General features: G+C 45.1%; 1 protein-coding gene across 1 annotated transcript in view; it reads right to left on the bottom strand.

The window, feature by feature from the left end:
• Positions 1 to 12,077: 12,077 nt before the first annotated feature.
• Positions 12,078 to 15,000, bottom strand: part of LOC129715551 (zinc-binding protein A33-like) — a 4,498-nt gene continuing 1,575 nt past the window's right edge. Inside the window, exons 2-3 of the mRNA XM_055665423.1 lie at positions 14,567 to 14,649; positions 12,078 to 14,536 (exon numbers count right to left, since the gene is read on the bottom strand). Of these exons, the coding sequence (XP_055521398.1) occupies positions 14,124 to 14,536; positions 14,567 to 14,649 (496 nt within the window). The 3' untranslated portion in view covers positions 12,078 to 14,123. The remainder of the gene's footprint in view (positions 14,537 to 14,566; positions 14,650 to 15,000) is intronic.

The raw sequence follows: 15,000 nt of genomic DNA on the forward strand, positions 1-15,000 counted from the left end.
CTGCACAAAGCACCGGTTTGGAGCGGCCCACTTCAAATAAAGTTGCTTCGAAACTGGAGAAAGAAGTTGATAGAGGGCATTGCCTGCACATTTGGGCAATTGGGTTGGGGAATGTTTAATGCAAATTAATGCAGGTATTGTGAGGAATAGCAGTTTGGGATGGCAAACTGGGACAGGACCTTCACTGCAAATGTGGGGCCTTGGTGTGGTAATATACAACAGGGGGGTCTAGAGCGCTGGTAAACAGTTCGCTGAAAGTGGCCTCACGTGGAGAGAGGATGGGAAAGCTTAGGATGGGAAGTTAGCCTTATTCAGCCTTAAGAGTGAAGTGTTTGGGATATTATCTTACAATTGTAGAAGACGTTGGTTAGGCAGCATTTGGGAGAGAGTAATATCGAGATTATGCCTTCACGGATTTTATTTCTCGGAGCGTTGGAGACAGAGGGGTGATCTCATAAAGGTGTATGAATTAATCAGGGGCAGTGTTATCTGTGAGGAGGATGCTAGGGGGCTGCAAGGTGACTTGGATAGGCTGGGTGAAATGCAGTATAATGTGGATAAATGTGAGGTTACCAACTTTGGTGGCAAAAACAGGAAAGTCGACTATTATCTGAATGGTGGCCGATTAGGAAAATGGGAGATGCAACGAGATCTGGGTGTCATAGTACACCCGTCATTGAAAGTAAGCATGCAGGTGCAGCAGGCAGTGAAGAAAGCGAATGGCATGTTAACATTCATAGCAAAATTATTTTAGTATAGGAGCAAGGAGTTTCTACTGCAGTTGTACAGGGTCTTGGTGAGACCATACCTGGAGTATTGCATACAGATTTGGTCTCCCAATCTGAGGAAAGACATTCTTGCCATAGAGGGAGTACAGAAAAGATTCACCAGACTGATTCCTGGGATGTCAGGACTTTCATATGAAGAAATACTGGATAGTACTCGTTAGAAATTAGGAGATTGAGGGGGGAGCTTATAGAAACTTACAAAATTCTTAAGGGGTTGGACAGGCTAGATGCAGGAAGATTGTTCCCGATGTTGGGGAAGTCCAGGACAAGAGGTCACAGTTTGAGGGTAAAGGGGAAATCCTTTGGGACCGAAATGAGAAAAGCATTTTTGACACGGATAGTGGTGAATCTCTGGAACTCTTTGCCACAGAAAGTAGTTGAGGCTAGTTTCAGTTTAAGGGACAGAAGTTTAGGGGTAATATGAGGGGGAACTTCTTTACGTAGAGAGTGGTGGCGGTGTGGAATGAGCTCCCAGTGGAAGTGGTGGAGGCAGGTTCATTGGTATCATTTAAAAATAAATTGGATAGGCATATGGATGAGAAGGGAATGGAGGGTTATGGTACGAGTGCAGGCAGGTGGGACTAAGGGAGAAAAAAATTTGTTCGGCATGGACTTGTAGGGCCGAGATGGCCTGTTTCCGTGCTGTAATTGTTATATGGTCAGTTAATTGGCTATATTTTAGAGGGAGTTAGATGTGGTCATTGTGGCTAAAGGGATCAGGGGGTATGGAGAGAAGGCAGGTACAGGATACTGAGTTGGATGATCAGCCATGGTCATATTGAATGGCGGTGCAGGGTCGAAGGGCCGAATGGCCTACTCCTGCACCTATTTTCTATGAATCTATGAATCTATAATAGGTTGAATATGCAGGGTATTGTATCCAGGGTAAAATAATCAAGAACCAGATCGAATCAGTCTGAAGAAGGGTCGCCCATTCCTTCTCTCCAAAGATTCCTTCACCCGTTGAATCACTCCAGCATTTTGTGTATACCAGACGACATATGTTCAACGTTGGTGGAGAAATAATTATTCGTAACGTGTGGCGCATATTTTCACTCCGAGGATGATGGCTACATGGAATAAGTTGCCAGAGGAGGTATTTGAGACTGGTGAAATAACAACATTTACGAGACACTTGGTCAGGAATCATTAAGCAGGATATAGTTATATGCGGGCAAAGGGCACTGGCACACACGGGCCATTTTGCCAAGCGTCAAGAATGCTTTATTATCCTATGTCCCGAAACGAAACAATTAAGTTCTTACTTGCAGCATGGACGTGTTGGGTTGATGGTTCTGTTTCCTTGCCCTGTGAAATTGTGACTTGCGAGTCGAAGATAATGTGGATGGTCTTTTCTCCACAGTAGGAGTGACTAAAACTAATATATATGGACTTAATGTGAGCGCTTTCAGATTTAAAGGGGAGAAGGGGGGGGTCACACAGAAACTGTGATTTGTGTACGGAAATAGGTGCCAGCGGAAGGGTTGAAGGCAAGTGCAATTACAACGTTTAAAAGGCATTTGGCAGTGTCATGGATTGGAAAACAATAGCAGGATGTGGGCCCAAAACAAGTAAATGTGACTCTAACATGAAGGAAGCTTGGTCAGCACACGTACGCTGCGGCTGAAGGACTGTCTATCTGCTGTGTAACTGTCTCTATCACTCTATGAGTGGAGAAACATATGATTCTCTGAAAGAAGTTAGTCTGGAAGGCTTTCCATTGTTCGTTTCCTATTTCGCACGTCAAGCGTACGTTCCAAAATCCCTAGTCGCAGCTTTCATTGCATTGAAAACGGCATGTTTCCAAATTGCCCAGAAAGATGCAACGTGAATACGACAACCGAATTCCCCCATTCTGTGTTGCAGCCATTGCATGATTTTATGATCTTCTTTATTGTACTTTGCAACCATATGCTATTTTCCGTCAACTATACGCCCTTGCAATTTCATCTTTACACATGTTCCAGCGACCCTCGTCCCACTTTGCCTGGGTTGTTTCCCGGAACCATTACCGGAAGTGTCGGCGCTGTTGAACAGCTGCGGCTCGCCTGCAGTCCGTCTGTTTTTACTTTTTGTTGTTGTTGTTTTTGTCTTGTTTTAGTTAAATTATATTTTATTTGTGTTATGGGTGCGGGGGTTATGGGGGGGGGGGGGGGGGGGGGGGGGGGGGGGGGACATGTTTTTTTGACTCTTCCATCGGGGGGGGAATGCGACTTTTTCTTGTCGTATCCCCCTTCTCTGCCTCCGGCTGCGCTGATGCCTAATGGCGGAGCGGGCGGTCTCCAACTGCGGCCGACCTCGAGGTCCGGAGGCAGAGCCAGCCAGGACTAACAGCGCGAGGCTAGCCGACTTCGGGTCTGTGGCGGTGGCGGTGGCCCGACTCGCTGATGAGGCGTTCCAGCTTTCGGCAGCGGCCCGACTCGGAGCGGAGACGACGTTCCGGGTTTCGGCAGCGGCGACATCACTACGAACGTCCGCTGGACTGGAGGGCGGCATTTTCGGCCTGGATCGCCTCAGCGCAGAGGGAGAACAAGGAGGGAAGAGACAGAGACTAAGACTTTTGCCTCCATCACAGTGAGGAGGTGCTTGGTGAACTCGCTGTGGTGGATGTTAATTTGTGTTTATTGTATGTTTTGTTATTTATTGTGTATGATTGCAGGCAACGAAATTTCGTTCAGACCGAAAGATCTGAATGACAAGTAAGGATTCAAATCAAATCAAATCAAATCAAATCAAATCAAAAGCAACCAGAACTCGTTGACCAGAAACACACCACCGAAGGATGATTTCCTAAACGTCTTTCACAAACTTCGTAAACTAGCGTCGCTTAACCTCGAGAAAGAGACTCAGAGCAGAACCCTTCCCCTTACGCGCGCTTAACTCTCTTCGTCGTCGAAGGCGTCACATATTTGTGTTATCTTCGGTATATACTTTCCTACTCTCCCAGCCAATACTTGCCCCTCCCCCCCGTGCCCGAAGAGCTGAGTATTTTGTTAGTCATTCTGATGTAATTTCAAACCTACACGGTGTATTTGTTTTGCTTTTGAACTAAAATATGTCCGCTTTCCTTGAAATTGGCAACAGACAGATTGAATGAGGCGATGTTACCAGGAACAATACATATATTGGCGGCTGTGACACGTCTCGAAGTCGGACTTGGATTTTATCGGCATTCACTCCCACCGCTCTGAATCGTCGAATTCCAATACTGATTATTTACTTTTGAATTAGTAATACAATTTAAACAAACCATTGTCTTTATCCCTTTCCCTTTTCTGTGGATTCGCATGTGATAAATGGCGGATTATATTTCGGATTCAATTGTGCTAACGCCCTCCAGCTTCAGCTGAGCCGTTCGCCGCGTCAACCAAGTGGTTCCTGGCCCGCCAAAACACCTTCACGTTGTAACTTAAATCGAGAGCGGTACAACGATCTGCACTTTCTACGTCAGGCATTCCGCCACCCCGGGATGTGAAATTACTTCATATTGTGTGGAAAGAAACGTGTTTGTTCAAGAGAGTATGATTAATATTTGTGTTCCGTCATTCCCCGGACCCCACTGGAGAATTGGCGGGAGTATTAATGAACACCAGAACCGCGCTGGAGCTCAATTGTGCTCCCCGGATAACGCCGACACTGGGACTCTTCCAGATGGGACGGGCAGCAATTCTGTACGTCAATGAAATCATCTATCCGATCCTGGCGGCGTTCGGTATCCCTGGTAAGCTGTGATTGAGTGGCTTAATGCGTTGCTGGTCTGATTCAATCTATTTCGATTTCAAGTTTAGGTACTTTCCCGCGTTCTAATTAAACCACTTAAATTTATCTTTTGTTCTTTAAAAACATTTTGGTTTCGTTATCAATCAAAATGGCAAGCAGAGAGGAAACTAATGGATCTGGATAACTGAAATGGGAAAGTTATTGCTGAAAATACTCGGGCTGCATCTGACGGAGAGAGAGACGCGGTGCAACATTTCGATGGACTCTTTTTACAATGCAGTGAAGAGGGTGGCTTTGGAGATATTAAGTGGTGCCTGCGTTGATCACCAGAGCATTGTAATATTGGCGTGGCCAGCGTGTCGTCATTTCCTCTCTGCTTGCCATTTTGATTGATAACGAAACCAAAATGTTTTTAAAGAACAAAACACAAATTTAAGTGGTTTAATTAGAACGCGGGAAAGTACCTAAACTTGAAATCGAAATAGAATGTGCTAGAAAACAGAAAGGGGCTGATCAAGGGTTGGTGCTTCAGATCAAAGACCATCCCTTCAATCTCTGATGGTCACCGTCAGTCCAGATGCTGAGTCTTGGAGCTAAAGCGTAAGCATTTATCAAATTGAGTTCTTGAACCTAAAGCCCGTTTCCAGATTGTTTAGGTTCTTTTTTGTCATGCAAAGATACAGTTTTATTTTCAGATTGGAGTTTGCAGAGTATTTTGGGACTGGCGACATGATTTGTTTTGTAGGTTTTTATTCTCTGGAGCGCAGAAGGTTAAGGGGGGACTTGATAGAGGTCTTTAAAATGATGAGAGAGATGGCCAGAGTTGACGTGGACAAGCTTTTCCCATTGAGAGTAGGGAAGATTCAAATAAAGAGGACATGACTTCAGAATTAAGGCACAGAAGTTTAGGGGTAACATGAGGGGGAACTTCTTCACTCAGAGAGTGGTAGCTGTGTGGAATGAGCTTCCAATGGAAGTGGTGGAGGCAGGTTCGAGTTTATCATTTAAAAATAAATTGGATAGGTATATGGATGGGAAAGGAATGGGGGTTATGGTCTGAGTGCAGGCAGATGGGACTAGGGGAAAATAATTGTTCGGCACGGACTTGTAGGGTCGAGACGGCCTGGTCCGTGCCGTAATTGCTATATGGTTATATAGTCAAATGAAGCTGATATCATCACTCTGCCTGTGCAAAGTGTTATTGAATGACGGGCGGCAATGAACGCTTTGAATTCCAATTGAGCGCCTTTCGTGGTCCGTCTCGTTGAGTGTCATCATTCATAAAATAATGCAGCGCGGAATAGAGCCTTCGGTCCAATTTGTTAATTCCGTCCAAGATGCCCCATCTACACTTGTCCCATTGGCACGCTTTTAGCTCATATTTGTCGGAAACATTCCTGTCTTCGAATTTGCCCAAATAAGTTTCAAATTGTTGTTTTCTTATATATCTCAAGTACCTCATCTGCCAGCCTGTTCCGTACACTCACCGGTTGGGAATGGTGAAACTTCATGTGAAGTACATCCCTTGCTTATGCCCATCAGCCCGTGTGCCCACGCGTGTATCTATAGGATGATCCAGAGTACGTTCAGACAGGAAGTGAAGAACACGCTTAAATATTTAACCGGGATTATTAGTAAACACAAGAAACTGGCGCGGCAGTGGCCTGGAATCAGACTTGGAATGTGACGCCGTCTTCGCTTCATTCATCCACAAGATCGTGCTGTTCTGTGCTCTCCATTCCACCCAGAACGGAGTCGTGGAAACAGACTCCCCATTAAAATAGATTTTACCCCATTGCCCCATTTATTCTCGACTTTAACGATATCATGTGGCTCTTGTCCATTCGCCGTATCTGATCCCCTCATGCTTTCTTGCAGCCCCCAAACCTAATCGTAATTCCATGAAACTATGTTTCCGTTGAAATATTAATTCCATTGCATTTGTGTTCTTCCTTCAGCGAACGTGCTGACGGCTGTAATCCTACACCGAGGAAAGTGCGGGCTCTCCAGAGGAATCACCCGTTACATGGTGGCGATGGCAATCTCCGACCTTCTTGTTATAATCTTACACGTGTTACTCCGGGAAATCTACATTTACTACGTCTCTAACTCGTTCCTCTCCCTCAGCGCAGTTTGTCCTTCTAATGTTTACCTGCGGATCGTCACCGTGGACTATTCCGTCTGGTTAACCGTGTCCTTCACCTTTGACCGTTTTGTCAGCATTTGCTGCCCGAAGCTGAGACTCATCTATTGCACGGATAGGACGGCCGCCGTGGTCATTGTGTCCATGTGCGCACTGTGCTGCATAAAGTACATCCCCTTTAACTTCATGTACGAGTCACGCTTCACTGTGGACAGCGTCAAGTGGGGGTGCCGGCCTAAACCAGCCTACTTCACCTCCGTCTGGTGGGTGGCTTTCTCGTGGATGTGTAGTATATCTCTCTCCTTTCTCCCCTTCCTTCTGGTTCTATTGTTTAACGGACTGACGGTCAGGAACATCGTTGCGGCCAGCAGAGTCCGCCGGCGCCTAAAGGCACTGGATGGCAAGGACACTGAGACAGAGAATCGGACAAAGTCCATAGTGTTGCTGTTCACAGTGTCCGGCACCTACATACTGCTGTGGACAACGGCAACTGTCACCTACATTTCCACTCGTGTCACTGTGAATTGCGTGGGCGGGGATCACACAAGCCCCTCCTACATCGCCAATGACGTGGGCGTCTTGCTCATGCGCATCAGCTCGTGTGCCAACACTTGCATCTATGGGATGACCCAGAGTAGGTTCAGACAGGAAGTGAAAAACGCGGTTAAATACTTCACTGGGGTTGCTAGTAAACCTATGAAACTGGTGCGGCAATGGGCTGGAACCAGAGTTGAGATGTGACGCTGCCCTTCGCTTTATTCTTCCACAAGATCGTGCTCTCGATTTCACCCAGAAAGGACGCGTGGAATAGGACTCTTCGTTTACCTGCTATTTTTGCGTCATATTTCTCGGTTTCGTTTGTACACTGTCGTGAAATAAAGCTATCGACACAGTGTAATTTTCATATTTCCATCTCATTGCAAGAAATAAAGATGTTGCATTAAAATCACTGAACCTGAAAACATGCCCCAGGTTTTTATGAAATTACATCAGATTTCATCCATTCTCCGTTTATGATGACTGAATAATGTTTTGTGTTCTGGGCAAAGTCTAAGCGAAATGTGTTGGGCACGTTCTCCACGCAGAGATTGGTGGGCGACTGAAACGCGCAGCCGTTGATGGTCGTGGTAACAGAAATGTTGGGACGTTTAAAGTATTTTCAGATAGGCAGGTGGATGTGCAGGAAATAAAGGCATATGACACATGTGCGAGTTTAGTGCAGCTTGGCATCATGTTCAGCAGGGAACATTTTCGCCGAGTGGCTTGTCCCTATGCTTTACCGTTCTATGTGCTAAGAAAGGTGAAATGTGTCGAGGTCTCCAATGTGCAGGAACGAACTGCAGATGATGGTTTACACTGATGACAGACACGACATGCTCGTGGAACTCAACGGGTCAGGCAGCGACTCTGGTAAAAAAAAAAGGCACAAGTTACATTTCGGTTCGAGAATGTTTTTCAGACTCTTTTCTGAAGCAGTGTCTCCAACCGAAACGCCACCAATTACTTTTCCCCAGAGGCATCTAGTGCACTAATTCTGTTTTGTTTCTCTTTTGTGATATTCAGTACTATTCCCTTCATGAATGCTTTTATGTAACATCATTTCTTATCATAGCGCTACATGTCTTCCCTGCACATGCGCACGAGGAACAGGCACACATTTACACATCGAGAAATATACACACACTTGACTCGATCACCCCGACGGGGGCTTCTATCATCGGCTGCGGGGGTTTTGATCGACCCGGCTGCGGATGGTTTGACTGCCCCGAGAGCGCGTGAACAAGAGGAAGAAGATTGAACTTTATTGCCTTCCATCACAGTGAGGAATATGGAATCCAATGTGAGGGATGTTTCTGTTAACTTTCATGTGGTTGTGTGTTTTGTTGCTTCTCACTCAGTATGGCTGAATGGTAACTCACATTTCACTGTACCTTAATTGGTGCATGTGATAATAAACTGACCTTGAAACTTTGAATATTCAAACATGGATACACACTCTCACACAATACACACACACGACCCCCCCCCCCCCCACACACACACACACACACACACACACACACACACACACACACACACACACACACACACACACACACACACACACACACACACACACACACACACACACACACACACACACACACACACACACACACACACACACACACACACACACACACACACACACACACACACACACACACACACACACACACACACACACACACACACACACACACACACACACACACACACACACACACACACACGCTTCCGCCATCAAACGGGACTGACCCCAGACTGACGCAGGATCTCGATCCGAAACGTCACCCATTCCTTCTGTCCAGAGATGCTGCCTGTGCCGCTGAGTTCCTCAAGCATTTAGTGTCTATCTTCGGTTTAAATCAGCATCCGCATTTGCTCCCAGCACATAAGAGTGTAGGCAGGTGCTTGGGGTTCGTAGACCAGCCGCACAATATGAATGGAAGTGGGATATGGAGCAAATATATAACACGTGTGTAGGCCGCCGCAGGTCCCTTGCAAGTTCCGCAGGTTCTGGTCAAGACACACAACCACATAAAAGCCACTCTGGATGAAGATGCCGTTTTGGTGATTTACCAAGATGTTTGCCCAGGGTGGATTATCTCGTCTATGAGGGATGGATAACCATATAACCATATAACAATTACAGCACGGAAACAGGCCATCTCGGCCCTACAAGTCCATGCCGAACAACATTTTTCCCCCTTAGTCCCACCTGCCTGCACTCATACCATAACCCTCCATTCCCTTCTCATCCATATGCCTATCCAATTTATTTTTAAATGATACCAATGAACCTGCCTCCACCACTTCCACTGGGAGCTCATTCCACACCGCTACCACTCTCTGAGTAAAGAAGTCCCCCCTCATATTACCCCTAAACTTCTGTCCCTTAATTAATTAGATTAGATAAGCAGCGGTGTTTCCTTTGGAGCGGATTTTGGTAGTGGAGGCTGTTAGACCTGTGTGAAATTGGAGCGGAGCGGGGGTATGAACAGAAGTGGCAGAGGACTGATATGTCTATTACTAGGGTGTAAAGGTTTATAGTGAGGTGTGGAACATTTAAAGGGGATTTGAGGATAATATTTTCAGGCATATGATGCGCAAAAGCTGGATGCATTGTCTGAGGTGTTCGTGGATACAGATAGCATGACAACAGATAAGTGTTCCATTAGCATTGTAAATGCCACGGATAGAACGACGGGAGTATTTGTCAGCTAGTCGAGCTGCACGACTCCAGGTGATGTCACCCACAGGGACAGTGACGCAGTTTCCATCCTGACCTCCCTCCACCTGTCTCCATGAAGTTTGCACCTTCTCCATGTGAATGCGTGGGGTTTTCCCAGGAGTTTCGCTTTCGTCCGTCCCTCACACCCTAGAGACATGCGGATTAGTAAATTAACTAGTGCGTGGTTGAATCTAGAGAGCGAATTGATTGTATTGAGGCAAGAATAAAGTGCGATTAGTTTCTAATGACACAGATAGGTGCTTAGCGCCGGGAGGATGTTGGGTGAAAATAAAATATCAAGTTACATGCGGTCAATATGAATCTGAAATATAAAATCTAATATAAAGGTGCCGACCAGGTTGCACCCGTGGGAAATGAGACAGAGCTAATAATTCCCGGAATCTTTGCAACTTAATCAGTTTCGTTTGTCTTTTCCAAATTCTTGCGAACTGGTCTGTTGGTGCGTCTATCACTTCCTCGATGCCACTAGGTGGCGCGAATTAATTACACTCTTCAATTAACGCGATTAATGTGTGAAGAGATCTGAAAAGTCAGCCGCCTAACATTGTACTTAACCCGATAACTAATGGTCACTTCATCTGGTTGTCACAACCCTTCTCCTGCCCACAGAAGTAATATCAAGCTTTAACTTCTGCAACTTTGAGTGCATATTTACGGAATTTACTGTGTGTTGATGCTATGATGGGTCTCGATCAGTTCCTTTGGACTGGTGGGTAGCCAATGTAACTCCACTTAAAAAAAAGAAAGAAAACGAGGAATTATAGACCAGTTAGCCTTACATCGGTAGTGCGAAACTACTGGAGTCGATTATTAAAGATGTTATAGCAGCGCATATGGAAAGCAGTGACGGGATCTGGATAGTCAGCAAGGATTTAAGATGGGGAAATCATGCTTGACTAATCTTTAGGATTTTTTTCACGGCGTAACAAGTAGAATGGATAAGGGACGTGGTGTATCTGGACTTTCAAAATGCCATTGACAAGTTTCCACACAGGAGATTAGTGTGCAAAATGAGAGAACACGGTTTTGGGGCTAGGGTATTGACATGGATAGAAAACTTGTTGGCAGACAGGAAGCAAAGAGTAGGAATTAACGGGTCCTTTTTCAGAATGGCAGGTAGTGACCAGTGGGGTGCCGCAAGGCTCGGTGCTGGGATGCCAGTTGTCTACAATATATGTTAACGATTTAGACGAGCGATTTAATGTAACATTTCTAACTTTGCGGATGACACAAAGCTGGGTGGCAGTGTGAGGTGCGAGGAGGATGCTATGAGGCTGCAGGGTGACGTGGATAGGTTGGGTGAGTGGGTAGACGCATGGTAAATGCAGCATAATGTGGATACATGTGAGGTTATCCACTTTGGTGGCAAGTACAGGAGGGCAGATTATTATCTAAATTGTGTCAGATTAGGAGAAGGGGTGGAACAACGAGACCATGCGTGCTTGTACATAGGTCACTGAAAGTAAGCATGCAGGTACAGCAGGCAATGAAGAACGCCAATTACATGTTGGCCTTCAATGCGAAACGATTTGAGTTTAGGACCAAGGAGGTCCTACTGCATTTGTACAAGACCCTGGTGAGACCACATCTGGAGTATTGTGTGCAGTTTCGATCTCCTAATTTGAGGAACGACATCCTTCATATTGAAGCAGTGCCGAGAAGATTCACGAGGTTAATGCCCGGGATGGCGGGACTGTCATTTGAGGAAAGAATGGAAAGAGTGGGCTTGTATTTACTGGAATTTCGAAGGATTAGAGGAGATCTTATAGAAATGTATAAAATTATAACAGGACTGGACAAGCTAGATGCAGGAAAATTGTTCCCAATAATGAGGTTGTCCAGAACAAGGGGCCACAGTCCAAGAATAAAGGGGATGCCATTTAAAACTGAGCTGAGAAAAACACGTTTTCACCCAGAGAGTTGTGAATTTGTGGAATTCTGTCCACATTAGGCAGTAGGGGCCAATTCACTGGACAAATTGGAAAGAGAGTTGGATAGAGCTCCAGGGGCTAGCGGAATCAAGGAATATGGGGAGAAGGCAGGAGCGGGTTACAGATTGTGGATGATCAGCCATGATCAAAATGAATGACGGTGCAAGCTTGAAGGGCCAAATGGCTTCCTCTTGCACCTATTGTCTACGTTTCGATAACGATTATTATCAAACTTGAAAGCAATGAATGCAACTAATATTATGCAGTTATTGATACATCTGTTCATCGTTTACACGCAATTGATGTATTGTTCCTTCATATGCAGACTTAGTTTTGTTGAATGAAATGAAATAGTTATGAGGCAACATTGTCAGTTAATTTTGCACCACAGTCACCAAATTGGATAACATGCTAAACGCAAAGAAGAAATTAATTTGTAGATTTATTTGCTCGTCAAATTTCAAAGCCTTCCTTTGAAATTAATATGCTAATCTATGAGGAGGATTTTGTAACCAGTTTAAAGAGGACATTGGTAGGTTATCAGAATGAACTCTGAATTTGGAAATGAAATATGGAGAAATGTGATGTTTAGATTAGTTTAGAGAAACAGGGTGTAATCAGTCCATACCGATCACCATCACCCATACACTAGTTCTATCCTACACACGAGGGACAATTTAGAGGCCAATAAATCTACAAACCTGCATGTCATTGAGATTTGGAAGGCAACTGGAGCATCCATGCCGTCACAGGGAGAATGTACAAACTCCACACAGACAGCACCCATAGTCAGGATTGAACTTGGCTCTCTGGCGCTATAAAGCAGCAACACTACCGCTGCGCCACTGTGCCGCCAGTGATTCATTTGGACAACACCTAGACTAAGTTGCAGATGATTTATTGAATTGAATTGAACGATACAGCATGGAAACAGGCCCTTCGGCCCATAGAGTTCATACCGATTTGTGATCCCCTGTACACACACGCTCAATAACACAGTAACATCAATATCAGACGTGATGCGTTTTTCCTCATCTCCATTCTAGATGGTCTACCCCTTATTCTTAAACTGTGGGCCCTGGTTATGGATTCCCCAAACGATGGGAACATGTTTCCTGCCTTTAGCGTGTCCAATCCCTTAATAATCGCAGATGTTTCAATAGGATCCTCTCTCATCATTCTAATTCCAGTTGTTACACGCCCAGTCGCTCCATTGTTTCAACATATGACAGTCCCGCCATCCCGGGAATTAACCTCGTGAACCTACCTCAATAGCACTCCCTCAATAGCAATAGCAAGAATGTCCTTCCTCAAATTTGGGGACCAAAACTGCACACAACATTCCAGGCGTGGACTCACTAGGGCCCCGTACAACTGTAGAAATAACTCTTTGCTGCAATAATCAATTCCTCTTGTTATGAAGGCCAAGTTGCTATTGGCTTTCTTCACTGCCTGCTGTGCCTGCATACTTACTTTCACCGAGATCACGTTGTACTTCCACTTTTCCTAACATATAATAATCTGCTTTTCTGTTCTTGCCTCCAAAGTGGATATTATCAAATTTATCCACATTAAACTGCATATGTCATTCATCTGCCCACTCACCCAAGTCACCTTGCATCCATACTTAGCAAATCCATGCTGACTCGGACTGATCCTGTTATTGCGATACAAATATGCTGCTATTTCATCTTTTATAATTGACGCCAGCATCTTCCCCACCACCGATGTGAGGCTAACTGGTCTATAATTCAATTTCTCTCTCCCTCCTTTCTTATAAAGTGGGCTATCATTAGCTACCCTCCAATCCACAGGAACTGATCCTGAATCTATAGAACATTGGAAAATGATCATCAATGCATCCATGATTTCTGGGGTGCAGACCATCAGGCCCAGGCGATTTGTCAGACTTCAATCCCACCAGTCTACCCAACACCATTTCCTGCCTAATGTGGATTTCCCTCACTTCCTCCGTCACCCCAAAAGAAGGTGGGTAAGCTCAGTGTTGATTGGCCCAAAAGATGGGTAGTGAGGGAAACTTTAATGCATAAGAATGTGATAGAGGTGTTTGACAGGAATTTTAGCAGATGGGGATATAAATATCTACAAATTGAGTTAAACAGTATAAATGGCAGTTTACAGGTAGGAACAGTGTTGGACGCACTGATTAACATTGATAACCACTGGAAGTAGCGCCGTTTCAAGTGTCTCCCCATAAAGGTTGACCCCACGTTCACCAAATAGACCTATATATGCAAGTGGACTATTTGCATACACTCAATGTTGCAACCTTTTGAGAAGTAAGGATAGAGTTTCTCAGATAATTTGTCCCTGAAAGTGTACAGATGTGACATGTCATCGGCATTGTACAGTGTCACCTGGCCAGCCTCATAGTTCAAGTACATGCCCAATCTCTGGGGTTTGACTGGAACAGGGAGAGCAGTACGTGGTGAAGACATAGTGGTATATTCCTCTCCCAGACGCCACAATACCCAGGCACCGGATTTTGGTTCCGGTGTGAACTCCGCTTTCCTCAGTACCGATGCTTTTACCACTCCCACACTCCACATGGTGTTCCTTCCGACCTCGACCTCCCAGTAGTGGCTCCCAGTATTGAAGCCCTGAGATGCCAGGACACCGTGCCACTGCACAAATCGCTCTAGTTTTTAAGGGACCTTCTGTTTAGCACCAGGTCTGATGGCTGTCAGGTCACTGGACAGGATGAGTCTCGGATGCGCAGTGTCCGGATTCAGCTTCAGTTTGATTGGGACTGAAGAAGGAAAAAAAAGTCCGGATGGTGAATCCACGCGATTTGCCAATCAAACATTTTGACACATTCACTGGTTGGTCAATATACATTCATGCGCAATACACGAAAATGTAAACATAAACTGCAGATGCTGGATATCTAAAATAAAAGTGGGAAATGTTACAAGATGCTGTTTCCTTTTTGCTTAGTTCTGAACACATGCCACAGAATTGAAACATTATCTGTTGTATCTTTAGATTAGTTTAGTTTGGAGTATTTGAGGCCAGTTCATTGGGTATATTTAAGAGGAAGTTAGATGTGGCCCTTGTGGCTAAATGGGACAGGGGGTATGGAGAGAAGGCAGGTACAGGATA

The sequence above is a fragment of the Leucoraja erinacea genome, unplaced genomic scaffold, assembly GCF_028641065.1.
Source record: "Leucoraja erinacea ecotype New England unplaced genomic scaffold, Leri_hhj_1 Leri_1240S, whole genome shotgun sequence".
NCBI classification, from domain to species: domain Eukaryota; kingdom Metazoa; phylum Chordata; class Chondrichthyes; order Rajiformes; family Rajidae; genus Leucoraja; species Leucoraja erinaceus.